General features: G+C 46.1%; 1 protein-coding gene across 14 annotated transcripts in view; it reads right to left on the bottom strand.

The window, feature by feature from the left end:
• prdm16 (PR domain containing 16) overlaps positions 1-27,332 on the bottom strand; it is a 704,876-nt gene that overhangs the window by 134,954 nt on the left and 542,590 nt on the right. For all 14 annotated transcript variants that reach the window (XM_072586244.1, XM_072586259.1, XM_072586245.1 and 11 more), the window contains one exon: positions 12,492-12,626. In XM_072586244.1, coding sequence (XP_072442345.1) covers positions 12,492-12,626 — 135 coding nt within the window. The remainder of the gene's footprint in view (positions 1-12,491; positions 12,627-27,332) is intronic.

Genomic DNA, 27,332 nt, shown 5'->3' with positions numbered 1-27,332 from the left:
CTCAAAGATCAGCAAGGCGGCCTTTGTGTGGAGCCACAGAAAATGGGGGAGATACTAAATGAATATTTTACATCAGTATTTACTGTGGAAAAGGATGTGGAAGATATAGACTGTTGGGAAATAGATGGTGACATCTTGCAAAATGTCTAGATTACAGAGGAGGAAGTGCTGGATGTCTTGAAACGGTTAAAGGTGGATAAATCCCCAGGACCTGATCAGGTGTACCTGAGAATGTCCTGTGGGAAGCTAGAGAAGTGATTGCTGGGCCTCTTGCTGAGATATTTGTATCATCGATAGTCATAGGTAAGGTGCCGGAAGACTGGAGGTTGGCAAATGTGGTACCACTGTTTAAGAAGGGCAGTAAAGACAAGCCAGGGAACTATAGACCAGTGAGCCTGACCTCGGTGGTGGGCAAGTTATTGGAGGGAATCCTGAAGGACACGATGTACATGTATTTGGAAAGGCAAGGACTGATTTGAGATAGACAACATGGCTTTGTGCATGGGAAATCATGTCTCACAAACATGATTGAGATTTTTGATGCAGTAACAAAGAAGATTGATGAGGGCAGAGCAGTAGATGTGATCTATATGGACTTCAGTAAGGCGTTCGACAAGGATCCCCATGGGAGACTGATTAGCAAGGTTAGATCTCACGGAATACAGGGAGAACTAGCCATTTGGATACAGAACTGGTTGAAAGGTAGAAGACAGAGGGTGGTGTTGGAGGGTTGTGTTTCAGACTGGAAGGCCTGTGACCAGTGGAGTGCCACAAGGATCGGTGCTGGGCTCTCTACTTTTTATCATTTACATAAATGATTTGGATGCGAGCATAAGAGGGACAGTTAGTAAGTTTGCAGATGACACCAAAATTGGAGGTGAAGTGGACAGCAAAGAGGGTTACGCAGATTACAACAGGATCTGGACCAGATGGGCCAATGTGCTGAGAAATGGCAGATGGCGTTTAATTCAGATAAATGTGAGGTGCTGCATTTTGGGAAAGCAAATCTTAGCAGGACTTATATACTTAATGGTAAGGTCCTAGGGAGTATTGCTGAACAAACAGACCTTGGAGTGCAGGTTCATAGCTTCTTGAAAGTGGAGTCGCAGGTAGATAGGATAATGAAGAAGGCGTTTGGTATGCTTTCCTTTATTGGTCAGAGTATTGAGTACAGGAGTTGGGAGGTCATGTTGCGGCTGTACAGGACATTGGTTAGGCCACTGTTGGAATATTGCATGCAATTCTGGTCTCCTTCCTATCGGACCGATGTTGTGAAACTTGAAAGGGTTCAGAAAAGATTTACAAGGATGTTGCCAGGATGTTGTAGGATCTGAGCTTCAGGGAGAGGCTGAACAGGCTGGGGATGTTTTCCCCGGAGCGCCAGAAGCTGAGGGGTAACCTTATAGAGGTTTACAAAATCATGAGGGGCATGGATAGGATAAATAGACCAAGTCTTTTCTCTGGGGTCGGGGAGTCCAGAACTAGAGGGCATAGGTTTAGGGTGAGAGGGGAAAGATATAAAAGAGACCTAAGGTGCAACTTTTTCACGCAGAGGGTGGTACGTGTATGGAATGAGCTGCCAGAGGATATGGTGGAGGCTGGTACAATTGCAACATTTAAGAGGTATTTGGATGGGTATATGAATAGGAACGGTTTGGAGGGATATGGGCCGGGTGCTGGCAGGTGGGACTAGATTGGGTTGGGATATCTGGTTGGCATGGATGGGTTGGACCGAAGGGTCTGTTTCCATGCTGTACATCTCTCTGACTCTATAACTGAGTGCACCTGCTGCACTCAGACTCAGCCCACAATCACTGTGATCATCCAACCCTGCCAGTCTCTCAGGGCCCTCGTTACACCCTTACAATCTCCTGACAGTACGTTCTGCACTTAAGTGCTTCACCTCAGGGCATTCCAGCACCTCATATTACAATGCTGCTGCCAGGACACTTTGCTCATAGAGACAGGGCACCCAGCTCACAGACTAGACCAAGCTGCCTCTTAGCGATGCTTCTTTTTTCATTCATGGAACATGGATGGTGCTGGTCGGACCAGCATTTATTGCTCCTCCCTCTATGCCCTTTGAGAAACTCGTGGTAACTACCTGACAAAAGAGCAGAGCTCCAAAAGCTAGTGCTTCCAAATAAACCCGTTGGACTATAACCTGGTGTTGTGTGATTTGTAACTTTGTTCACCCCAGTCCAACACTGGCACCTCTAAACCATGTGCTGTAGGTTGACCCACAATGCCCTCAGGGAGAGCATTTCAGGTTCTTGACCTGAAGGATCAATGATAGTTTTCCACATGATTGCTTGACTTAGCCTGTGTGACAGCTGTCCTGATTTTGGCACAAGTCCCCAGGTGTTAGTGAGGAAGACTGTGACGGGTTGACAGGGCTGTTTGCTATCCTCATTGCTGGTGCCTCAGGTTTGCTTTTTCTCGAAGCACTCAGCCACCTTGGGCCTACCTGGATGCTTACAGCTCTCAGTCATGTCTTTCCTTATCTTTTTGTGCTTTGTCACTGCCCCCAGGCAGAACCACCAGGTTCACAGTACTTTGGTCTTCTCTTCCTGTTTAGCATAAAGCCAGGAAGCGTGTCATGGTTGTTAGCAGCACTAACTCACATCAGGCCCTCAGTAACAGGGTCACGACACAGTACACTAATGGTAACCTCCAATATCAGTCCAGGGGCTTGGATACTGTCAGTCAGCCACTTGGGGCAATTAGGGTCAGGACCCTCTTCTTGGAAGGAGTAAGGGATAAACATTGGGTCGTGTGTTGCTGCAAAAGCACATGATCAGGCAGCATCCAAAGAGCAGGAGAATCGATGTTTCAGGCCACAGCCCTTCATCCTGATTTTCCTTCATTCCTAATGAAGGGCCCTGGCCCAAAATGTCAATTTTCCTGCTTTTCGGATGCTGCCTGACCTGCTTTGTCTTTCCAGCAACACACTCTCAACTCTGATCTCCAGCATCTGCAGACCTCACAGTCTCCCATAAACATTGGGCTGCCTACCATCCATCTTGGCTGCTTACGTGCCACAGTTGGCTGTTTTCTCCTGTTTTAAGAGAAAGGGATGGATTATGTGGAATGAAAGTGAGTGAAGCAGTCCTGGTAAAGGAGTAAATGCTTTGAGTTGGCCCGAGTCAGTGAATAGTGGTACAGAGGGCATGATTGGTGGTGTTGGAGGCTGGTGTGGCTAACAGCGAGCGAGGACTGATGTTGCACACAGCAGTGAGAAAGATAGAGCATGGGCCTTGATGGCAGGTGGGTACAGTAGTAGCGACAGAATGAGTTTGAGGTAGCAGACAGAAGATGGCAGCACTTACCCTGGCAGAGCAGAGAAAGTCATTGACCTCCTTCCTACACTTCTGGGCAGTCAAATTTCTGGGTTTTTAAGTACATTAGATTGAGAGTCAAGCAGAATGGATTGAGTTTCACTTTGCATCAGATATCTCATTTGGAAAATGTCAGCCGCATTTCTATTAGTCAAAATATAGGCTCGCAAAAAATATGCAATGCGTTCCAAAGCTGAAGTAGAGGAATTGCGATGTCTAATTGGCCAGTTGAATTGGCTGTGCACCCAAACAGGGCCAGATGCCAGTTTTAAAGTACTACAATGGAGTGCAACTATGAAAAATCCCAAGGTGGAAGATATTACTCAGGCAAACAAAACATTGAATAACTTAAAAACAGAGCATTGTGTTTTGAACTTTCCATCACTGAAGGACGCCAGGAACACGCAACTTGCTGTTTTTAGGGATGTTTCTTTGGCAAATCTCTGGATGGGCTCTCAAGTGAAGGAGGTTTATAAATTTTCATGTGGGAAAGGGTTGGTAAATGTTGCCCTTTAGCTAGGAAGCTAAAATAATTAGAAAGGTTGTCTAAAGTGTTTTAGTGGCAGAAACTCTTCCTCTTGGTGAGATGGGAGTTGGGGGGTTTTCCTTAGCAAAAATATTGGAAGAAATTCAAGAAGAGATTTACTATTGAATGGTAGATCAATAAAAAACCACAACGGTAAGATAATGAACGCTCAATGAAACGTGCAAGTTATGTGTTCTTTTCCTGATAATTACGTTACAATAATAATCACATGATGCAGTTGAATTGGCAAAATCTCCAAGGATGTGACTTTAAAGTGAAAAATAAGCCAGGTACCAGGATGCGTTGAGTATTGGTGGAGGCAGGTTCAATTGAAGCATTCTTGAGGGTGTTTGATGATACTTTGGGTGGCAATAGTATACAGGCATATGGGGAGAAGGCAGGAGATTGGCACTGGGGTAATAGAATTGGTAGAGGCACAACAGGTTGAATGGGCTCCTTTGATAGTATTACAATTCTGTGATTAAGACCATAAGATAAAGGAGCAGAATTAGGCCATTCTGCCTGTCACATCCACCATTCGATCATGGCCGATATGTTTCTCAACCCCATTTTCCTACTTTCTCCCTGGACAGCTTAATCCCAGTACCTCTCTTTCTCAGTCTTGAATACACTCAATGACTTAATCAAGAACCTCTCTATCTCAGTCTTGAATACACTCAATGACTTGGCTTCCAAAGCCCTCATTGGCAATGAGTTTTACAGATTCACTACCCTCTGGCTAAAGAAATTCCTCCTCATCTCAGTTCTAAAGGTTCGTCCCTTCACTCTGAGGCTGCCACCTCAGGCCCTAGTCTCTCTTACGAGTGAAAATACCTTCTCCACATCTGTGAGCAGATTACCCAATCCATATAAATACCTCTTGATCTCGTATTGATACTCTTGGTTGTGAAATTGAAGATATTCTCAAGATTGATCTGTTCCACTTTGGCCAGAACCAGTATACACAGAGTTATTAAAACTCTGATTGTTATCACTTCTGAGCCGAAATTGGCTGTCCGTATCCTCCATTGCAACTGAGACTTACTTCAAAAAACTATTATACCAATTGCAAAAGACTTTGAAGAGTCCTGAAGTTGTGAAAAAGAATTTATTTCTTGGTAAACAGTGTTCGCATTGGAAAATGAACTCAACAACAACATTGAGAATTGATATAGAAACTTGGTAAGTATAGTGACCATCTCATGGAGTAAATAAAATGGAAACAAAAGTTGGCCAGTGATTTGCGAGCTAAAGGCTTGCTACATGTTTCAAAGCCTTCCAAGTGGGAGACCTCCTGCAAACGTGCATACGCTTTCTCTGTACTTAGTGCAAATACTGGCACTCACTGGAAATTCTTTGCAAATACCGCTATACACTGGGAGTTCCCTATAAATTATGAGCACTAATTGGGAATCCTCTGAAAATACTAGTGCACACTGGGAATTTGTCATACACTTGAGTTTCTTATCACCAAAATTGCAGCCTCAGCTATCAAGAGTGAAATGGTGTTGTCACAGCTGAAAATATGCAGCAACAAAATGAAAATGTTCATAAGTTAGCAACTGCCAAAATCTGATGACTCAGTGCATGTTCTGAAATCCCTGTGGCATATTAGTTGCAAGCGCCAGCAAGTTATCTCAGGACCATAACTTGAAAGAAGTTCTGGGATTTACATATTAATCAATCGAAACCTACATCCCCATTCTCAGTGATTAAAGACTTAACAGCAATCTAGGTTTGTTCAATACATCTCAGCAGTTGTGTGACACTTGGATCTTTTACAAATTCTGTGCCCTACGATCCTGCCCCACTACCTACCTGACAAAGGAGCAGCTTATACTTCCAAATAAACCTGTTGGACTATAACCTGGTGTTGTGTGATTTTTTTTTAACTATCTTCACCTCAGATGTTATTGCTATGCCAATGACTACCAACAATTTAATGGTTATTATTCAACAAATTATGTTTGTCAAAAACAACTTGCATTTATATAGCCTCTTTGGCATATTAAAATAGCCCAGGGCACTCCATAGATTTGCAATCTGATAAAACGTTGACATCAGGCCAAGAGATATTAGACCAGTGATCAAAGGTGCTGCTGCAGAGATGGATTTTAGGAGCATCTTGAGAGTGATGGAGTATTTGGAAGGGAAGTTCAGAGCTTACGGTATTGATACTCGAAGGCACAACTTTCATAATGGGGGGGAGGAAGTTGGAGATGCACAAGAAATCAAAACTGAAGGAACGCAGAGTTCTCAGAAGACATGGAACTGGAGAAGGTTATAGGGGTAGGAAGGGGAGTGGCTATGAAGGCGGGATTTAATCAGAAATGAGAAATTTATATTTAAGGAGTTGGTAATCTTTCATAAATCAATAACATTTCAATTTTAAAACAGTTTCTGAATTCAAAATGTAAAATACACAAAGTCACTTGGGACAAAAGCTAGGCCAGGAAGCCTAGTGGCTTATTTTTTTGGCAAGAGACTTGTTTTAGTTCTTACCCAATTTAAGCTGATGGTGGTAATTCAAGTCAAAAGTTTTTTTTTGTTTGGCACAAGTCTGTTTCCTATCATAGAAGGGGCATAGAAGTGGATATGAAAGTATGATGTTATGGTTTCAGGCTGTCTAGATGCCCAGTGTAAAGGGGAAGGCTGTGATCCTCACTTTATAGTGTTGGGTTATCAATCATTTCGAACTGACAGCTACCTCGCACACAGACCCATTCATAGCTACCAGCTGGCTAACCTTGGAGAACTCCTCAGTTCTGAGAAGCACCCAGGTCTTCTGCAACTTTCCAGCAGATGTTACATTCATTGTTGTCACTGGATTACATTGACTCCTTGTCGTCTGGCCAAGGGATGTAATGGCACTATCAATGTTCACTTGCAAGTGGGTCTGACATTCATCTTTATTATTATACGAGGGTAACAACTATTACTGTTGTGTTCAGCAACTGTCTTCATCTGCTGGCGGATTGCAGCTAAAACAATATTTCAGCAGGGACCAACCCATTGACATCAAATTAACCAATTGAAGGCTGAGGTTACTGTACAAATCCTTAACACACTCGTAACTGCCCCTCCACTCTCTGCCATTTTAAACAGCTGTTAATCATTAAAAATGTAAGCAGTTTCTAATTGGTGAGAATGAATAGAATTTAGTCAGAAATATTGTAAGATTTTGTGTATGTAGTGTCAACATCCAAGTGTGATGTAGCAGTAGTATCTCTGCCTCTGAGCTAGGAGAGCTGGGTTCAAGTCCCACGTGCTCCAGAGGTATGTACTAACATGTCTAAATTAAAAACCGAAAGAACTGCGGATGCTTTAAACTAGAAACAAAAACGGAGGTTGCTGGAAAATTTCAGCAAGTTTGGCGGCATCTGTGAAGAGAAATCAGAATTAACATTTCAAGTCCAGTGATCAGACTCGAAACGCTAACTGATTTCTTTTCACAGATGCTGCCAGACTTGCTGAGCTTTTCCAGCAATGTCCATTTTTGTTTCTAATAACATGTCTAGACAGGCTGATTAAAAGTATCGATAGTGCCAAAGAGGGTTTCCAGGTTTTTGATGACAAAGGAAAGTAGGACCTGCTCATTCTCAGCAATTTCACTCCCCCAAATACGTTTCAGCATTGCCTTTATCAAATTGGCAATCAGCTATCTGTCCCATCAAGCTACAGGAGGGCTGACTAAAACAGAGATCCTCTGCCAGGCAGTCAGCTGGACAGGAGGACTCTTGTTGTTCTGTTAAACATGCCTGCCCATGTTTGCAGACCTGATTAAAAGAGGCAGTCAATTAACTTCAAGACCTTTGCCTGAGTAGTCTCCACTCTGGGATGCTAAAATGTGCAACTTTTAGTTGCTTCACTGAGTTCCCTTGTTGCTGAGATTTTTGGCTGCACCTTCCAGCGTGAAATCAAGTTTCCTCTCCCCTAATTCCTACATAAATAATAAAAATCCCAATGATGAAGATTTAATGGTTTTGAATCCTTAGGGATGCTTCTGTATGAATTTTCATTTTCCTAAATGGTGAATTTGTTTAAAAGTAGCATATAGAGCTTATTTGCAAATTGCCAATACAAGATCCAATAAATAATGAAAAGTTTAGAAGTCATAAAACTGTTCTGCATGTTCATAGAAAAGCTGTCATATATATGAGAATTTATATCGATATATGCCTTTTTTAACAGTAGAAGCTCTATGCACAATGATTTGTCTTTAAACAATAAATAAATATCACAGAGCACTTTATATTTTCCTAATAGGCTGATTTAGAGATGTTATTGACGATCTGAAACCTGAATACAGTCTGAGGTGACTCGTTATAGTCAGGTTTCAGATCCTCATTATTATACATTTTTGACACAGGTAGGACTTGAATGCTCATGGTTTAGAGATAGGGACGCTTCCACAGTGCTGCAAGAGTCCATACAGAATGCTTTTCAAGATATTAAGCAAAATGATGCCTAAATGGAAAATAAAATACAATAAAGGCAACAAGTAGGTCTTAAAGAAGATGGAATGGCAGTGCTGGGAACAGAATTCCAGAATGTTCTAGGCTGTTGAAAGTGGTGGGACAAAGGGAGGAGAGCCATAGAGAGATGGGATTTAAGGAATATGCAGATGAAGCTATGAAGTACACTGCGATATAACTGTGGTCTCAGTTGTCATACAACAGAGACTCTGTTGGAACAAGAGCAGTTCTGATCATGGAGCTCAGTTCCCACATCATCATTTACATATTGTAATACAAATATTGTTTAAAGAAGCCTTGAGGTGTGTCTGGAGTGGCCTGGAGAATCCATATTGAAAATGATAACTGCTGCGGTGGAAACACCAAATTCCTGGACATGGTGTGTTTCTGAGAGGAATCGGAAGAACTGTGAGGCAGGTTGAAGATCCATGAGGCAATGTTGAGGAATTACAAGACAAAATTCCTGAGAAGACCTCCCAACTGCAGTCAGTCGAAAGAAAGTGAGGTATAGTCCAAAATGACAACAGGTATATGCCATCCATGTGCCTTACCCTTCCCACAGTCCTTTGATTCCATCAGATGTCCAACGCAGGCACATAGATGGGGATGTGGAAGATACAGAACAGCATCAGCTCTCAATTAAAGCAGGAATGGCTCCAGAACAGTACTTTCTTACAAGCTCCATTGCCAATGATGTCCTTATCAGGCAAGGTGCTGGTGAAACCTTAGCAGACGTTTGAGCAATCCTGGCCTATTTTAGCCCGAGAAGGCCCTCATTATTGAGTGTTCCTACATCAACTCCCAGTCCCAGAAGGCTACGGGAGCTACTTTGTTAATGATTTTGATAGATTGACTAGTTTCAAGTTGTTATGGCACCTGGAGGATGAGATTATTTAAGTCCTCGATGACAAAGTCTCTGTTTATTGCAGTCTAAAGAGTTGGCATACAAGTCAGGCCAAGCAAAGAGCAAAAACTGAGATGTGATTTGATGTAACTCTGAGGCTCAGTTCAAGCCTATTAGTTGGCTAGACCTAAAGATACCCACTCCTCACTTTGAGAAGCCTGCTATAGTAAGGGAGAAGGTAGGAAGTACTGTCTTAAAATGCTGGTACTGTGATGCATGAAGCCAACTCAAACAACGAGGTTATCCAGCAGGCAAGCTCAATGCTTTCATTGTGGCTGACTTGGTCATTTCCAGCAAATCTAGAAATATAGGAACAGCACTAGGCCATTCAGCCCCTCTAGCCTATTTTGCCATTCAATGAGATCATGGCTGATTTTTATGGTCTAATTCCATATACTTGCCTTTGGGCCATATCCCTTAATACCTTTGCTTTACAAAAACTTTACCGATCTCATATTTAAAATGAACAAATAATCCAACTACTTAATGAGTCACTCCTCTTTTCATCCTAATGCTGAAAAGACTGCTCAAGGTGCTCAGAATGTTATGATACTGTGAATGAAGTTGGACAGTGATACCTATCAGCTTTTATTCACCATTCAGCGATGTCTCATTGTCTAAAGACCTTTCCTGCTTGAGGTAGCGTGAGAGAGTGTTACAAGCTGACACTAATCAGAGAGCAGCCAAAAGGAAGTGGTACTTTTCAATGAAACCCATCAGTCTTCATACTGATGCAGCAGTCTAGAGGCAACCAGTATACCTTAACATCTGGGATGACATTATTAAGCCTGCTCTTCTCATTTGAGGTTTGAGGTAGGCTTTCAGGCACTCTGATACTATATCAAATGGACAGATCAGGGAGATTTGTGAAGCAATTGAGTCTATGAACAATGGACACTGGGGGTAGCTGCTGGTGTTGGAAATACTTAAGTTCAAGATTTTCAGTCAATAATGTTAAGGCAATCCTTGCAGTCAATAAAGTTGGAAAATGAGAATGCACCTTTTGAGAAGGGGATATAAAGATAGAGTTCAATAAAATTGCAGATGAGTCCCTGAGATAGGCTATGATGTAACTGCTAGAAGATTGGAACTGGATCAGTTCAGGAAAGGAAGCTCTCATACCATATCATCATTTATACATGGGGGTGGCACGGTGGCTCAGTGGTTAGCACTGCTGCCTCATCGCGCCAGGGACCTGGGTTCGATTCCAGCCTCGGGTGTCTGTGTGGGTTTTTTTCCCACAATCCAAAGAATGTGCAGGTTAGGTGAATTGGCCATGCTAAATTGCCCATGGTGTACAGGGACGTGCATATGAGTTGCATTGGTCAGGAGTAAATATAGGATATTAGGGTCGGGGAATGGGTCTAGGTGGATTACTCTTTGGAGGGTCAGTGTGGACTTGTTGGGCCATAGGGCCTGTTTAATGCTGTCAGGATTCTATGATATTATAAATAAATACTGTTTAAAGAAGACTTGAAACCCAGTTTGAGATTATTTGAAGAATTAAAACCCATTCGAAAACAAACTGCATGATAGAGTGAAATCACATGAAAAGTTTAAAGTGTTGAATATGAGACATGTAAAGGTTACAGAGATAGGTGGGGAAAGGGAAGGCCATGCAAGGTGTTAAGTGCATGACAGTAGTATGTGCTGGATCAAATTTTTAGATGAAGATAGCTTTACAAAAAGATGCAAGGTGTGACAAGGGCAAGTCGAAAGTGTCAAGGCAGAATTTTGTAATATTTATGTGGGTGTTAAAATGAGGACAAGTCATTTTATTACTGCAGAATTCTATTTCAAATCGTTGGTTGTGCAAGAAGATTCAATCAGAGCTGACTCGGGCTACATGTCACACATGTGCTATCTGCCTCCTGGTTTCTGCTCCTTGTCATCTCACTCCAGCTGCTCAGTCTCGGTCCCTCACCCTTTGAAGGCTGTTGCTTTCATGAACCCAATAACCATCTAGACATCCCCCTGACTCCCTCACCAAATCAGCGACCAGCAGTTGGTAGTGAGACCCGAACATTTTCTCATGGGATGTCATACCACTATTAGTCATTGGTAATGGTAAAAGGTGCAGTTTGAAGGACCAGTTTAGAGTAAATAATTGTCGAGTTTTACACCTGTCCCTTCGCTCATTGGGATTTGTATTCCTTTACATTATGTTTTGCAAACTGTTCTTTGTGTTCCACTCTCACATATCACTCCTGCCTAGAAAATTTGCCTAGATAGCAAAATTTGATGTCAACCTATGCAGAAACCTGATGCCCTGATGTACCACCATAATCCCTTTAGGGGTCTTCAAATCTGTTTGAAAACAGGGCAATGTTAAGCTAACTTGTCTGGCATGAAAGTCACTGATTTTACACCTTTTCTAATACTGATCTTTGTTGACTTCATTGGAAACCTAATCTGGTGAAGGCATAAAGCTAATGTTACTAAGCTGAATTGCATTTCCCACTCACAGGATGCTGCCATCTGTTCAAAAAAGATGTCCTGCTCATCACAAAATTAACAGTTTCTTTTCATGATTTTCAATGCCAGTGGGATGTAAGATACATAAGCTGGATGTCTTGACAATTGGTGGAGCAATCAAACAGCATGCCCCTTCAGTTATTTGTAACAGATGGAAGACTGACTGTACTCTATCAGCCTGTGCTTGCTAAAGCTCAAAGAAGGTTTACCGTAAGAGATGATGCTGTTATTGAGTCATATTTACTTCGCAATCCTGACTAATGTAGAAGCTAATCTAACAGCTCATTTAAGATCATCTGTCAAGTTGTAACTTGGCTCATTTACATTGTGATAGGCTTCGTACATTCATGTGCAGAAATTCATTCTGTGCAAACAAACAGAATATGTTCAAGCTTGAAATTTGGGAAACTTATCATTCCCCGTGTTGCTTTCTCCATGGCAAAGCCTTGGCCAATCAGAGTTGACTTGTCAACCAATCAGCACCCTTTTTTCCTGTAGTATAAATTGCTGTGATCATTTGAAATTTGACATTCTTGTGTTTGTCCTGATGAATGGAAACCAAAAAAAAATCACCAACAAATTTCTTCTTTCAGTAGTATTCATATTCTATACTATCAAGCAATGACTTAATCATTGCCTTACTATTTATGGCACTTGATGCCAGTTAATATTCATGTTGTTGGTTTATATTTATACAAATGCAATTAGTTTCATACCTGGGTTTCTGTCAGTAGGATTTGGTTCTATCACACAATTTTGCAATGGTAACTCACCTGATCATTAATCTGACATGCTATTAAATTTTGTTGGTTATAGGAACGTGCTGATCGGATGTACTTGAGCCAGTTCCCACTTCCAGCCTGACTTGCATCAATGCAGAATTTTACATTCCCCAGCTCGTCAACAATCTGCAAAAGAATAAAATTCAACATTTGTGCCATCTTAATAACTCAGAGGAGAGACAGGCTGTTTCACAATTCTGCAAAATGAAACTGCAGATTACAGCAATCTGAAAGAAAAAGCACCACATGTTGAGGATATAGTGTGTTCCTTAGCACCTTTCAAATAGCTGGCTGAGGGTTGATGGATTCTCTGTGTATTTCCAGTATTTTCTGTCTCTGTTGGAACCTTCAGAAAGGACTGTACACTGAGTAATCTCAAAGTTTTCTTTATTTGCATTGTAAGATCTTTACTCTTCAGTGTTTGAACTAGAGACTTGGTAGTTGCATGTCGGGACATTCCCTGAGAATTGAAACTGTGGAGCAATCACTAACATGATAGCACTGAAGAGTGTAGCTCAACCTATCACGAGATCAACGGAAGCAATCCACTCAGATTCCATACCCATGCTTTGTGGTTTCTTTATACTATGGATTTCCTCAAGAGTTTGAATCTTCAGTCACAATCTGACCTATTGGTCTGCTGGTAATAATATGAGTGAATGAGAAAGCTTTCCTTCATCCTATTCAATGGAGATTTGTTTTACATTTTCTCCACATTGCAGCAAACTGGAATCCGATAATAAGTCATTTTTTACCTCATTTTTTAAAATTCGTGGGACATGGGTGTTCCTGGCTGGGCCAACGTTTGTTGCTTGTCCCTAGCTGCTCTAGAAAAGGTGGTGGTGAGCTACCTTCTTTAACCTGTCTTGTTTTTTCTGCACACTTTTCTGTCCTGCCCTAACGCCTGTTGAAGGCCGCATAATTTCCAGCCAACCCAAATGGGCATTCCTTACGGACAGAATTTAAAGGTGATTGTTGCCAGATTGTTCGACACCAGGGAGTGTCACAGTCAAATGACATAAATGCATTTCTACAGGATCTATTCCTGTGAAGAAGGCTTCTTATCTTATGAAAATAGGTTTAGTAGGTTAGGCCTGTATCCATTAGAGTTTAGAAAATCGAGTGTGAAATAACTCCACCGAAGCTGGTAACCAGCACCAAGTCCCCCTTTATTTACACTCATTAACAGCAGACCAGTAGGTCAGATTGCGCCTGAAGATTCCCTACCTGTAACTGCTGAGTTTCCAGTTCTAACACTGAACAGTAAAGATCTAACATAAATAAAGAAAATTTGGAAAATCCTTGACATTGGTCCAGTTCCCTCAGAGCCAACCCTGAGAGTGCACAGGATGTCTGGCACTCCTGTTTATTTTTATTTTTTTTCTTTTTTCTTTGCTTTAACCCCCACACTACCGCCTAACTGCGGTAGTGCTTATTTTTTTTCCCCCCAGCACCCATGGTGTGTGTGTGCAGGTGTGAGACACAGTGAGAGACACAAGGTGCACGAATCTTTATTCGATTTCCACCACCAGGAAGATAGGAAAACACCCGAGTGGCCAGTGACAAGCACTGCCCTTCACATCAAAGGGCAATGCTGTGTGATCAAAACAGTGTAGGGGAGGGTAGGGACTAAATCAAAATAGAATTGGAGGGGAAAATAATGCACTCCACTCCCTGCGGCGCCCACTTCTCCCTGAACAACTCCAGGGTGTTGGTGGACACCGCGTGCTCCTTCTCCAAGGACACCCGGGCCCTAACGTAACCGCGGAAGAGGGGCAGGCAGTCGGCCCTAATGACCCCCTCCACGGCCCGCTGCCTGGACCTGTTGGCACTCCTGTTTATATCTGTCAGTCAGGGCTCATTGATTGGACCAGGTTAACAGGCCCAATCAGGGATCTCATATTCTATGATGTCAGCCTGGCAGACCTCATTTCAATTACGACAAGTGGTGATCTTATTAAAATATTTAAGAACTTGAGGGGACTAGCTAGAGTGGATACCAGGAGGATCTTCCCTTTAGTGGGGGGCGGTCGGGGTGGGGGGGGTGGGGGTTTGGGGAATTAAAACCAGGGGACATACTTTAAGAATAAGAGGTCTCCCTTTAATGTCAGGAGAGAATTGAATTCTGCTCCCCAGAATGTAGTGGAGGCTTGGTGTCTAAATTTATTCATGGCTCAGTCAGATTTTTGATAGACAAGGGAGTCCAGGGACATGAGGTAAGAAAGGACAATGGGGCTGAACCTGTAATCAAATCTTATTGAATTGTTAGAGCACGCTTAAAAGACCAAATGGCTTACAACAGTTCCTATTGCAATCAAGATGAAGGATCTGAGAGGTTTGTATTTCCCACTCTAGCTCGGGATCTTACCCAAGGTCTTAAGGATTCCTGGAATCACTAAGTAAGCCAAGGATAAAATATTAGGGCATCCTTGGCAGTATGGTTTGGTTATAAATGGGATAATCTAACTGAGTTTGGGGTGTGGAGAGGAGGCTTGAGGAGGGCTATGGGGCTTTGTTCAGTTATTCATATGAATACTCTTATTGTGTCTTAGAGGCAAGAAGAACCTGACCCATAGTCAATCCTCAGAAATATTGGCCACACACACTACAGGAGAATACTCTAAAAACATATTTTATTCAAATGTAAAATTGATACCTGTTATGATCCTGGGCCAGACTGCTATATTTCTGTTACAATCTGGTTAGAGATCAGTAACATTTCATTTAAATAGAAACGGTGTTACATTGAGGGAACTAAATTAGAGGAGAAAGCCACAAAACTGCATGTTTGGTTTTGAAGAAATTACAATAAACCCTGCTGTATAACATTTGAACAGCAATGCAATCTAAACTACATGTACAACGTATATTCTGACACCCAAAATTAGCATGTGGTAAAAATGGGCAATAAACTGTGATCAACCACTCCACAACACACATCAAAGAGCAAATGTGACCATGACAATCCAATGGATATCTCAACAATTCCTTCCAGACACTAATGACATGGTGGGTCATGAAATCTCAATAAACTTCACAAACAATTACAATTCTTCATAGTTGCCGATTAGGCCTTAAAACTCCCTCTTATGAGCTATTCCATCAAGGACAGCCTCAATGATTGCTCCCATTCTGGTTGATTACCCTCCTTTCCTAGCTTTGCGCTTCCCTGGACTCTGTAAACTGCACACCATTACTTATTCCTCAGAACAATTCCAGCTATTTTCACCAAGCTAGAATGACTCCCGTTTTTATTTTAATAAGCAACTAATCTGTTGCATCAAGTAAATACTGTTTGTGGGTTTTCGACCCCTACCCTACTGGACCAATAGGGGCACCCAGCTTCTTCTAAGTCCCCACAGCAACCAGATATTTCCAGTGCCCTGATTCTGAAACTTACTAATTATCGGCTAAAACATCGACCTGTACCCAAGTTATAACAGAATAGAGATGTTCAACTGGTCTTGGAATTCCTTACTGAATCCCCGACACAGAATCCATGTCCCGAGTGACCCTATTGAAAACCTTGCAACCAGCCTCACCCCTATCTTTGGAAAAGCCTATTACAACCCTCTGGAACTGAGTGTGCCTTGAATGTCATAGTCTCACAGAATGCTAGCTTCTGCAGCACAAAGAATACATACAGGAGAAGGATTCATCATTTACCACAAGAGTTGTTTTTAGCATAAGCAGAGTCTTCTGGGTTAAATCCCCACAATCAGCTTTAAGTGAAGAAACTTAGAAAATAAAGCAGTGTCACTAATTTTTGTCAACCTTCTCAGTCCAAATAGTAGAGGCAGGCTTACATTTTTTTTTCAAAACAAAACCTCCATCTGCTTATTATATAATTTCCTTAAAGCTGACATTTTACAATCCTAGGCTTTCATATGACTATCAAACATGAAAAAGCTAAAAGGACCCACCCTCTTCACTTCTTTTATTTATGCAGACCTTATGTTCACCTCATCGATTAGCACAGACAGACTTTTGTTTTCACCCAGCTAACCCTTTCAACATGAAACCTCAATATATTTCATGCTCTGTAATACAGACAAGAAAAAACACCCAATGTGAATCTGTTATGTTCATTGCCAATTGTGAAGGCAGTTTAATAATAATACATAATTTTGATTTCTTCAAATCAATATGCAAAGAACACTTCTTCAGTTATTCCCACACACTTTTAAACATCATTTTTGAATATTGCACTTCCCTGACAATGGTTTGTTCGCAATCCAAGGTGATTTCACGTCTGTGTCAAAGCACTGCCCAGTTTATTTGAACCCTGGGCCTGACTGCTATTAAAGTCTGTCTGCTTAAGCTCTCAGCCAAGCTGCTCAAATGCACTTTGCCAGGAGTCAGCAACTTCTCCTTAGGAAAGGAGACAGAAGGCAGGAGACAAAAGCCCAACTCTAGGATCAAATATAAGCAAGACGGACTAAGCATCTCACTGACCAATTTAGCTGCAAACCCAGCGCTCATGCAATCTGTGAATAGGGTGCGTTGTGGCAAGTAACCAATATGTTGAGGTGAAAATACTTTTTTGGTCAGCAACTGGAAAACTCTGTGGAGTTCTTCAATCGAAATCAATATGCCAAATTATTGTTATAATCTAGTTTAGGGCTGGAATCCCCAACTGTGCACATAGTGATTAGTCATCAAGGCTAAGCATTGAGACCGTGCACTGAGGGAGTTCAAAAATTTCCAGCTCCTCACTTAGCAAATAAAATCAGAATGATTTATAGTGGAGAGACCGTTTAAAAAAAACAACCTGCCTACAAATAGTTTCCAAGAAATAGTTTCTGTGCTGCCTTAAATGTGCAACTTGTTGGTTGATTTGAAGGTAAGTGAATGAGTGTGAATTAGAAGGAGGCTAAGTGTATCGATTCAGACATCTCCAGAAAAAAGCAAAATGAACACTGAACAAAGAGGTATCCTAATTAATTGAGAACCAATGAAATTGTTGACTTCTTAATAGAATATTATGATCAAGCATTTCTAAAACTTGTGCTTTGATTGCTATGGCTATAAAAAAAGGGAATTTTCAAACTGAACAAAGTTTACCAGCACACTTTTTGACCTGAATTTATTTTGCATTCTACAATGCTAACATGGCTTAATGCATGCTGACTCATATTGGAGGTTGGCCCAGCTCTAGGTAAATAGAGGTCTAGCAGGACTGAGCCAATTTTAAAGTTAAAAGCTTTCACCCTTTGTTTTTGGGATTTTTGTCTTATACTTCCATCCAGCCTCCTTGACTGGGAGGGTTAGCGCATATACTTAAGACAGCAAGCATCTGACCTAACCCTTGGCTGAGTAGGGTGGGACTACTTTCCCTGGAGCGTCGGTGGTTGAGGGGGACCTTATAGAGGTTTACAAAGAGGCATGGATAGGATGAATAGCCAAAGTCTTTTCCAGAGAGAAGGGGAGTCCAAAACTAGAGGGCATAGGTTTAAGGTGAGAAGGGAAAACTTAAAAGGACCTAAGAGGCAACGTTTTCACACAGAGGGTGGTGCGTGCATGGAATGAGCTGTCAGAGAAAGTGGTGGAGGCTGGTACAATTACAGCATTTAAAAGGGCATCTGGAAAGATATGTGAATAGGTAGGGTTTAGAGGGATATGGGTCAAATGCTGGCAAATGGGAGGAAATTAATTTAGGATATCTGGTCGGTGTGGACAAGTTAGACCAAAGGGTCTGTTTCCATGCTGTACATCTCAATGAGTCTGTGACTCTAACTGGTATCAGCGTCAATTCAGAGGCAGGTAGTCTTCCCTCAGATCCAGAAAACGATGGACTCTAGCCTAACCTCCGTACCTTGAGAAAGAAATTCTTGGATGGCTCTTCAGTGTAGGACTGAGAGATTGCTGCATTGTGAAATGGATCATTGTTTGTTATGAAGCAGAGGCTTTTTCTGTGCTCTCAGACTGGTGCAAAAAAGAAATCCCATGACACCAGTCACAGTTCAGAACAGGAGTTTTTCTGTGTTTTTGTCAATTACTTATAGCTCATACAGCACCTAAAATAGAGTTTCTGGTCATTATCACATTCTATTTGTAGGACTTTGTGCACAAATTGGATGTCACATTTCCTACATTATGAAAGTGACTCAATTTGACCTGTATTTAATTGACTGTAGATGCTTTGTTACATCCTGAGATCGGTGTGATATAAAGGCATTTCTGTCATCTCCAGGGAGTATGATCACCATTTTCTCTCCCCTGCTCTATGGATTGAGGTCAAGCCTTAGCCCTGTTGGAAAATGCAGGGAAATGTGGGAAGCATCATGGACTAATGTAAAATGCTGGTGAAAATGAGTCAAGTCCTTTTATTCTGTCAATGGAAGGCTATGTAATTAGGAGAACTCTTTCCTTACATTTTGTTCAATTGTCCCCCTGTCCTCATGCATACCTCCATTCTTTCATTAATTTTGGGAGGTAAAAGGCATTCTCATCATGGTCAAATTTGTCAGTAATGGGAAAAGGAACAGTTGGCCAATTTTGCCAACTATCTGAATCGAATGACTCCAGTTCCGAAGAAGAGTCATTGGGCTTGAAACGTTAACTCTGTTTCTCTCTCCACCTGCTGACCTTCTCCAGTGATTTCTGTTTTTATTTCTGATTTCCAGCCTTCACAGTATCTTGCTTGCCTCAAGCTCCTTCTCTTCAATTTTAAAAGGGTTTCTCCCATGATACCATAATGTGATCATTGTTATTTTCCACAATAGGCTTTCCCATGTCTTAAGTAAGATCATCTTGATGGGATTAAGGGAGTTTTGTCATGGCCAGTTGGAGCTTAATTGAAAATGGTTGCATGTAGGATCTTAAGGCATCAGTAGAGGGAGAAAACAGCTTTTCTATTTGCTCTGCAGTGGATTTAAATGCAGTTCCAATTGAGAGAGCTGCAGATGCTGTAAATCAGAAATTGAGGAAAAGTCACTGGACCCAAAACATTAACTCTGATTTATCTTTACAAATGCTAACAGACCTGCTGAGCTTTTCCAGCAATTACTGTTAGAGTTCCGACTGTGCTACATTACATCACTAACCAGTACTCTCAGAGGTGAGTCCTCCTAAATTGGTTCCGAGCTGTCTCTGGGCCATCCCCAAAACCCTTCAATGGAAAGGACCACCTACCCAAGGAATCCGATGAGTGTATCAGAACCTAAGACCCTAATGCAGATGCGCAGTCAGGAAACCTATGTACTTTTTACCACATCACAACTTCCATTTCATGATTTTCAGGCAGAAGTTCAAACCTTGTGAAATTTCTTGACAACCACATCCTGTCAATTTGTTATATCAAAGAAAAAAGTAAATACACCTTCTCTTGATAAGCACTAATCTATTAAAGTAAAGTCTTGCACAGTGATTCAAAGCAAATCACACAACCCTGTTCTCACATAGTTTGTGGAGATATTATGACCACCAAGAATGCAAATGAGGACTATTTACTTGGCACCTTTCATGACTTAAGGATGTGCAAGAGGTGTCAACAATAACTTAAAATGTGTTAGAGGTCCCACGAAAAGCAATGAGGTGAATGACCAAAGAATTAATTTTTTAGTGATTAAGATTGAGGATAATGCTAACTAGGACATCCTGGGGAAATCCGCAACACATCTCGGAATCATGTCGTGGGATATTTCACACCCACCGGGGACAGATCACAAACCTTGTGATTTAATGTCTCATCTAAAAGATGGCAGCTCCAACAGTTCACTCACAAAATGCAGCACCAGCAGCTTCTCTGTACTGTACCAGTGTCAGCCACGATTACTGAAGTTGTGCAATGGAACTTGACCCATAGCCTTCAGACTCGATGATGGGATTGCTATCAATTTCTTCAAGATGGTGGCAGAGCAGCAGAACGGCATGTGGGCCCCTGCTCAGAGCTCATCTGGTCCAGACACTTTTACTTTCCATCTTCTTTCCTCAAAGCATTCTTTTTCTTAGTTTAATCTACTTACCTTATGTGATGTGTGAGTTCGTGCAGCGCAGATGAGATTGTCATGGAGGATATTGAGCCAGTGCAAAGAGGGCGAGACCAACATGGCAGCGAGAAAGGTCCCCGACATTAATGGCAATCATCCTGAGCAGCGGAGAGAGTGGGAATACACAGCCCAGGGTGATCATTGCTGAGAGAGTGGGAACACACAGCCCAGGGCAGTCAGTGCTGAGAGAGTGGGAACACACAGCCCAGGGCAGTCAGTGCCAAGAGAGTGGTAACACACCACCCAGGGTGATCAGTGCTGAGAGAGTGGGAACACACAGCCCAGGGCAGTCAGTGCTGAGAGAGTGGGAACACACAGCCCAGGGCAGTCAGTGCTGAGAGAGTGGGAACACACCACCCAGGGTGGTCAGTGCTGAGAGAGTGGGAACACACAGCCCAGGGCAGTCAGTGCTGAGAGAGTGGGAACACACCACCCAGGGTGATCAGTGCTGAGAGAGTGGGAACACACAGCCTAGGGTGGTCAGTGCTGAGGGAGTGGGAACACACAGCCCAGGGTGATCAGTGCTGAGGGAGTGGGAACACACAGCCCAGGGCAGTCAGTGCTGAGAGAGTGGGAACACACAGCCCAGGGTGGTCAGTGCTGAGAGAGTGGGAACACACAGCCCAGGGTGGTCAGTGCTGAGAGAGTGGGAACACACAGCCCAGGGCAGTCAGTGCTGAGAGAGCAGGAACACACAGCCCAGGGCAGTCAGTGCTGAGAGAGTGGGAACACACCGCCCAGGGCAGTCAGTGCTGAGAGAGTGGGAACACACAGCCCAGAGCAGTCAGTGCTGAGAGAGTGGGAACACACAGCCCAGGGTGGTCAGTGCTGAGAGAGTGGGAACACACAGCCCAGGGTGGTCAGTGCTGAGAGAGTGGGAACACACAGCCCAGGGCAGTCAGTGCTGAGAGAGCAGGAACACACAGCCCAGGGCAGTCAGTGCTGAGAGAGTGGGAACACACAGTCCAGGGCAGTCAGTGCTGAGAGAGCAGGAACACACAGCCCAGGGCGGTCAGTGCTGAGAGAGTGGGAACACACCGCCCAGGGCAGTCAGTGCTGAGAGAGTGGGAACACACCGCCCAGGGTGGTCAGTGCTGAGAGAGTGGGAACACACAGCCCAGGGCAGTCAGTGCTGAGAGAGTGGGAACACACAGCCCAGGGTGGTCAGTGCTGAGAGAGTGGGAACACACAGCCCAGAGCAGTCAGTGCTGAGAGAGTGGGAACACACAGCCCAGGGTGGTCAGTGCTGAGAGAGTGGGAACACACAGCCCAGAGCAGTCAGTGCTGAGAGAGTGGGAACACACAGCCCAGGGTGGTCAGTGCTGAGAGAGCAGGAACACACAGCCCAGGGCGGTCAGTGCTGAGAGAGTGGGAACACACAGCCCAGGGCAGTCAGTGCTGAGAGAGTGGGAACACATAGCCCAGGGTGGTCAGTGCTGAGAGAGCGGGAACACACAGCCCAGAGCAGTCAGTGCTGAGAGAGTGGGAACACACAGCCCAGGGTGGTCAGTGCTGAGAGAGCGGGAACACACAGCCCAGAGCAGTCAGTGCTGAGAGAGTGGGAACACACACCCCAGGGTGGTCAGTGCTGAGAGAGCAGGAACACACAGCCCAGGGCGGTCAGTGCTGAGAGAGTGGGAACACACAGCCCAGGGCAGTCAGTGCTGAGAGAGTGGGAACACATAGCCCAGGGTGGTCAGTGCTGAGAGAGCGGGAACACACAGCCCAGGGCAGTCAGTGCTGAGAGAGTGGGAACACACAGCCCAGAGCAGTCAGTGCTGAGAGAGTGGGAACACACAGCCCAGGGCAGTCAGTGCTGAGAGAGTGGGAACACACAGCCCAGGGCAGTCAGTGCTGAGAGAGTGGGAACACACAGCCCAGGGTGGTCAGTGCTGAGAGAGTGGGAACACACAGCCCAGAGCAGTCAGTGCTGAGAGAGTGGGAACACACAGCCCAGGGTGGTCAGTGCTGAGAGAGTGGGAACACACAGCCCAGAGCAGTCAGTGCTGAGAGAGTGGGAACACACAGCCCAGGGTGGTCAGTGCTGAGAGAGTGGGAACACACAGCCCAGGGCAGTCAGTACTGAGAGAGTGGGAACACACAGCCCAGGGCAGTCAGTACTGAGAGAGTGGGAACACACAGCCCAGGGTGATCATTGCTGAGAGAGTGGGAACACATAGCCTAGGGTGGTCAGTGCTGAGAGAGTGGGAACACACAGCCCAGGGCAGTCAGTGCTGAGAGAGCAGGAACACACAGCCCAGGGCAGTCAGTGCTGAGAGAGTGGGAACACACAGCCCAGGGCAGTCAGTGCTGAGAGAGCAGGAACACACAGCCCAGGGCAGTCGGTGCTGAGAGAGTGGGAACACACAGCCCAGGGCAGTCAGTGCTGAGAGAGTGGGAACACACAGCCCAGGGCAGTCAGTGCTGAGAGAGCGGGAACACACAACGCAGGGCAGTCAGTGCTGAGAGAGTGGGAACACACAGCCCAGGGCAGTCAGTGCTGAGAGAGTGGGAACACACAGCCCAGGGCAGTCAGTGCTGAGAGAGTGGGAACACACAGCCCAGGGCAGTCAGTGCTGAGAGAGCGGGAACACACAACGCAGGGCAGTCAGTGCTGAGAGAGTGGGAACACACAGCCCAGGGCAGTCAGTGCTGAGAGAGTGGGAACACACAGCCCAGGGCAGTCAGTGCTGAGAGAGCAGGAACACACAGCCCAGGGTGATCATTGCTGAGAGAGTGGGAACACATAGCCTAGGGTGGTCAGTGCTGAGAGAGTGGGAACACACAGCTCACGGCAGTCAGTGCTGAGGGAGTGGGAACACACAGCCCAGGGTGATCAGTGCTGAGGGATTGGGAACACACAGCCCAGGGTGATCAGTGCTGAGAGAGTGGGAACACACAGCCCAGGGTAGTCAGTGCTGAGAGAGTGGGAACACATAGCCCAGGGTGGTCAGTGCTGATAGAGCGGGAACACACAGCCCAGGGCAGTCAGTGCTGACAGAGTGGGAACACACCGCCCAGATCAGTCAGTGCTGAGGGAGTGGGAACACAGAGCCCAGGGCAGTCAGTGCTGAGAGAGTGGGAACACACAGCCCAGGGTGATCAGTGCTGAGAGAGTGGGAACACACAGCCCAGGGCAGTCAGTGCTGAGAGAGTGGGAACACACAGCCCAGGGTAATCAGAACTGAGAGAGTGGGAACACACAGCCCAGGGCAGTCAATGCTGAGGGAGTGGGAACACACAGTCCAGGGCAGTCAGTGCTGAGACTGTGGGAACACACCGCCCAGGGCAGTCAGTGCTGAGAGAGTGGGAACACACCGCCCAGGGCAGTCAGTGCTGAGAGAGTGGGAACACACCGCCCAGGGCAGTCAGTGCTGAGAGAGTGGGAACACACCGCCCAGGGCAGTCAGTGCTGAGAGAGTGGGAACACACAGCCCAGAGCAGTCAGTGCTGAGAGAGTGGGAACACACAGCCCAGGGCAGTCAGTGCTGAGACAGTAGGAACACACCGCCCAGGGCAGTCAGTGCTGAGAGAGTGGGAACACACCGCCCAGGGCAGTCAGTGCTGAGGGAGTGGGAACACACAGCCCAGGGTGATCAGTGCTGAGAGAGTGGGAACACACAGCCCAGGGCAGTCAGTGCTGAGAGAGTGGGAACACACAGCCCAGGGCAGTCAGTGCTGAGAGAGTGGGAACACACCGCCCAGGGCAGTCAGTGCTGAGAGAGTGGGAACACACCGCCCAGGGCAGTCAGTGCTGAGAGAGTGGGAACACACAGCCCAGGGCAGTCAGTGCTGAGAGAGTGGGAACACACCGCCCAGGGCAGTCAGTGCTGAGAGAGTGGGAACACACAGCCCAGGGCAGTCAGTGCTGAGAGAGTGGGAACACACAGCCCAGGGTGGTCAGTGCTGAGAGAGTGGGAACACACAGCCCAGAGCAGTCAGTGCTGAGAGAGTGGGAACACACAGCCCAGGGTGGTCAGTGCTGAGAGAGTGGGAACACACAGCCCAGAGCAGTCAGTGCTGAGAGAGTGGGAACACACAGCCCAGGGTGGTCAGTGCTGAGAGAGTGGGAACACACAGCCCAGGGCAGTCAGTACTGAGAGAGTGGGAACACACAGCCCAGGGCAGTCAGTACTGAGAGAGTGGGAACACACAGCCCAGGGCAGTCAGTGCTGAGAGAGCAGGAACACACAGCCCAGGGTGATCATTGCTGAGAGAGTGGGAACACATAGCCTAGGGTGGTCAGTGCTGAGAGAGTGGGAACACACAGCCCAGGGCAGTCAGTGCTGAGAGAGCAGGAACACACAGCCCAGGGCAGTCAGTGCTGAGAGAGTGGGAACACACAGCCCAGGGCAGTCAGTGCTGAGAGAGCAGGAACACACAGCCCAGGGCAGTCAGTGCTGAGAGAGTGGGAACACACAGCCCAGGGCAGTCAGTGCTGAGAGAGTGGGAACACACAGCCCAGGGCAGTCAGTGCTGAGAGAGCGGGAACACACAACGCAGGGCAGTCAGTGCTGAGAGAGTGGGAACACACAGCCCAGGGCAGTCAGTGCTGAGAGAGTGGGAACACACAGCCCAGGGCAGTCAGTGCTGAGAGAGTGGGAACACACAGCCCACGGCAGTCAGTGCTGAGAGAGCGGGAACACACAACGCAGGGCAGTCAGTGCTGAGAGAGTGGTAACACACAGCCCAGGGCAGTCAGTGCTGAGAGAGTGGGAACACACAGCCCAGGGTGATCATTGCTGAGAGAGTGGGAACACATAGCCTAGGGTGGTCAGTGCTGAGAGAGTGGGAACACACAGCTCACGGCAGTCAGTGCTGAGGGAGTGGGAACACACAGCCCAGGGTGATCAGTGCTGAGGGATTGGGAACACACAGCCCAGGGCAGTCAGTGCTGAGAGAGTGGGAACACACAGCCCAGGGCAGTCGGTGCTGAGAGAGTGGGAACACACAGCCCAGGGTGATCAGTGCTGAGAGAGTGGGAACACACAGCCCAGGGTAGTCAGTGCTGAGAGAGTGGGAACACATAGCCCAGGGTGGTCAGTGCTGAGAGAGCGGGAACACACAGTCCAGGGCAGTCAGTGCTGACAGAGTGGGAACACACCGCCCAGATCAGTCAGTGCTGAGGGAGTGGGAACACATAGCCCAGGGCAGTCAGTGCTGAGAGAGTGGGAACACACAGCCCAGGGTGATCAGTGCTGAGAGAGTGGGAACACACAGCCCAGGGCAGTCAGTGCTGAGAGAGTGGGAACACACAGCCCAGGGTAATCAGAACTGAGAGAGTGGGAACACACAGCCCAGGGCAGTCAATGCTGAGGGAGTGGGAACACACAGTCCAGGGCAGTCAGTGCTGAGACTGTGGGAACACACCGCCCAGGGCAGTCAGTGCTGAGAGAGTGGGAACACACCGCCCAGGGCAGTCAGTGCTGAGAGAGTGGGAACACACCGCCCAGGGCAGTCAGTGCTGAGAGAGTGGGAACACACCGCCCAGGGCAGTCAGTGCTGAGAGAGTGGGAACACACAGCCCAGAGCAGTCAGTGCTGAGAGAGTGGGAACACACCGCCCAGGGCAGTCAGTGCTGAGGGAGTGGGAACACACAGCCCAGGGTGATCAGTGCTGAGAGAGTGGGAACACACAGCCCAGGGCAGTCAGTGCTGAGAGAGTGGGAACACACAGCCCAGAGCAGTCAGTGCTGAGAGAGTGGGAACACACCGCCCAGGGCAGTCAGTGCTGAGAGAGTGGGAACACACCGCCCAGGGCAGTCAGTGCTGAGAGAGTGGGAACACACAGCCCAGGGCAGTCAGTGCTGAGAGAGTGGGAACACACCGCCCAGGGCAGTCAGTGCTGAGGGAGTGGGAACACACAGCCCAGGGTGGTCAGTGCTGAGAGAGTGGGAACACACAGCCCAGAGCAGTCAGTGCTGAGAGAGTGGGAACACACCGCCCAGGGCAGTCAGTGCTGAGAGAGTGGGAACACACCGCCCAGGGCAGTCAGTGCTGAGAGAGTGGGAACACACAGCCCAGGGCAGTCAGTGCTGAGAGAGTGGGAACACACCGCCCAGGGCAGTCAGTGCTGAGAGAGTGGGAACACACAGCCCAGGGTGGTCAGTGCTGAGGGAGTGGGAACACACAGCCCAGGGTGATCAGTGCTGAGAGAGTGGGAACACACAGCCCAGGGCAGTCAGTGCTGAGGGATTGGGAACACACAGCCCAGGGCAGTCAGTGCTGAGAGAGTGGGAACACACACCCCAGGGTGGTGAGTGCTGAGAGAGTGGGAACACACAGCCCAGAGCAGTCAGTGCTGAGGGAGTGGGAACACACAGCCTAGGGTGATCAGTGCTAAGCGTGTGGGAACACACAGCCCAGGGCAGTCGGTGCTGAGAGAGTGGGAACACACAGCCCAGGGTAGTTGGTGCTGAGGGAGTGGGAACACACAGCCCAGGGTGGTCAGTGCTGAGAGGGTGAGCAGGCATCCCCAGGCATTAGGCAGGGGTGGGGGGGGGGGGGGGTGTTGGGCAAGGTCCAGCGCAGAGCAGGGAAGGTTGGGCCCGTGTGAAGAGTGCGAACCAGGAGCTTAGGGCCTGCGGTGTTGAACTCTTAACTGTGTTTCTTTGTTTCTCTGCGTTTTAGTAAGAAGACCTGTAATGTTCAACTTTTTTGCCTTGTCTCTTCACTTCTCTGCTTTGTACCTTACATTCTGTACCTAAGTACCTTTGTACCTAAGATGGCACCTTAACTGCTACTTGTAAACTTTTCCCTTTACTCATGTGAGTACGTGTACAATAAACCTGATTCTAATTTCAATTGAGTTGCTTTATAATTATGACTTGAACCTGCTTTGA

The sequence above is a fragment of the Chiloscyllium punctatum genome, chromosome 16 (assembly GCF_047496795.1).
Source record: "Chiloscyllium punctatum isolate Juve2018m chromosome 16, sChiPun1.3, whole genome shotgun sequence".
NCBI lineage: Eukaryota > Metazoa > Chordata > Chondrichthyes > Orectolobiformes > Hemiscylliidae > Chiloscyllium > Chiloscyllium punctatum.
This window is presented reverse-complemented; position numbering and strand designations above follow the sequence as displayed.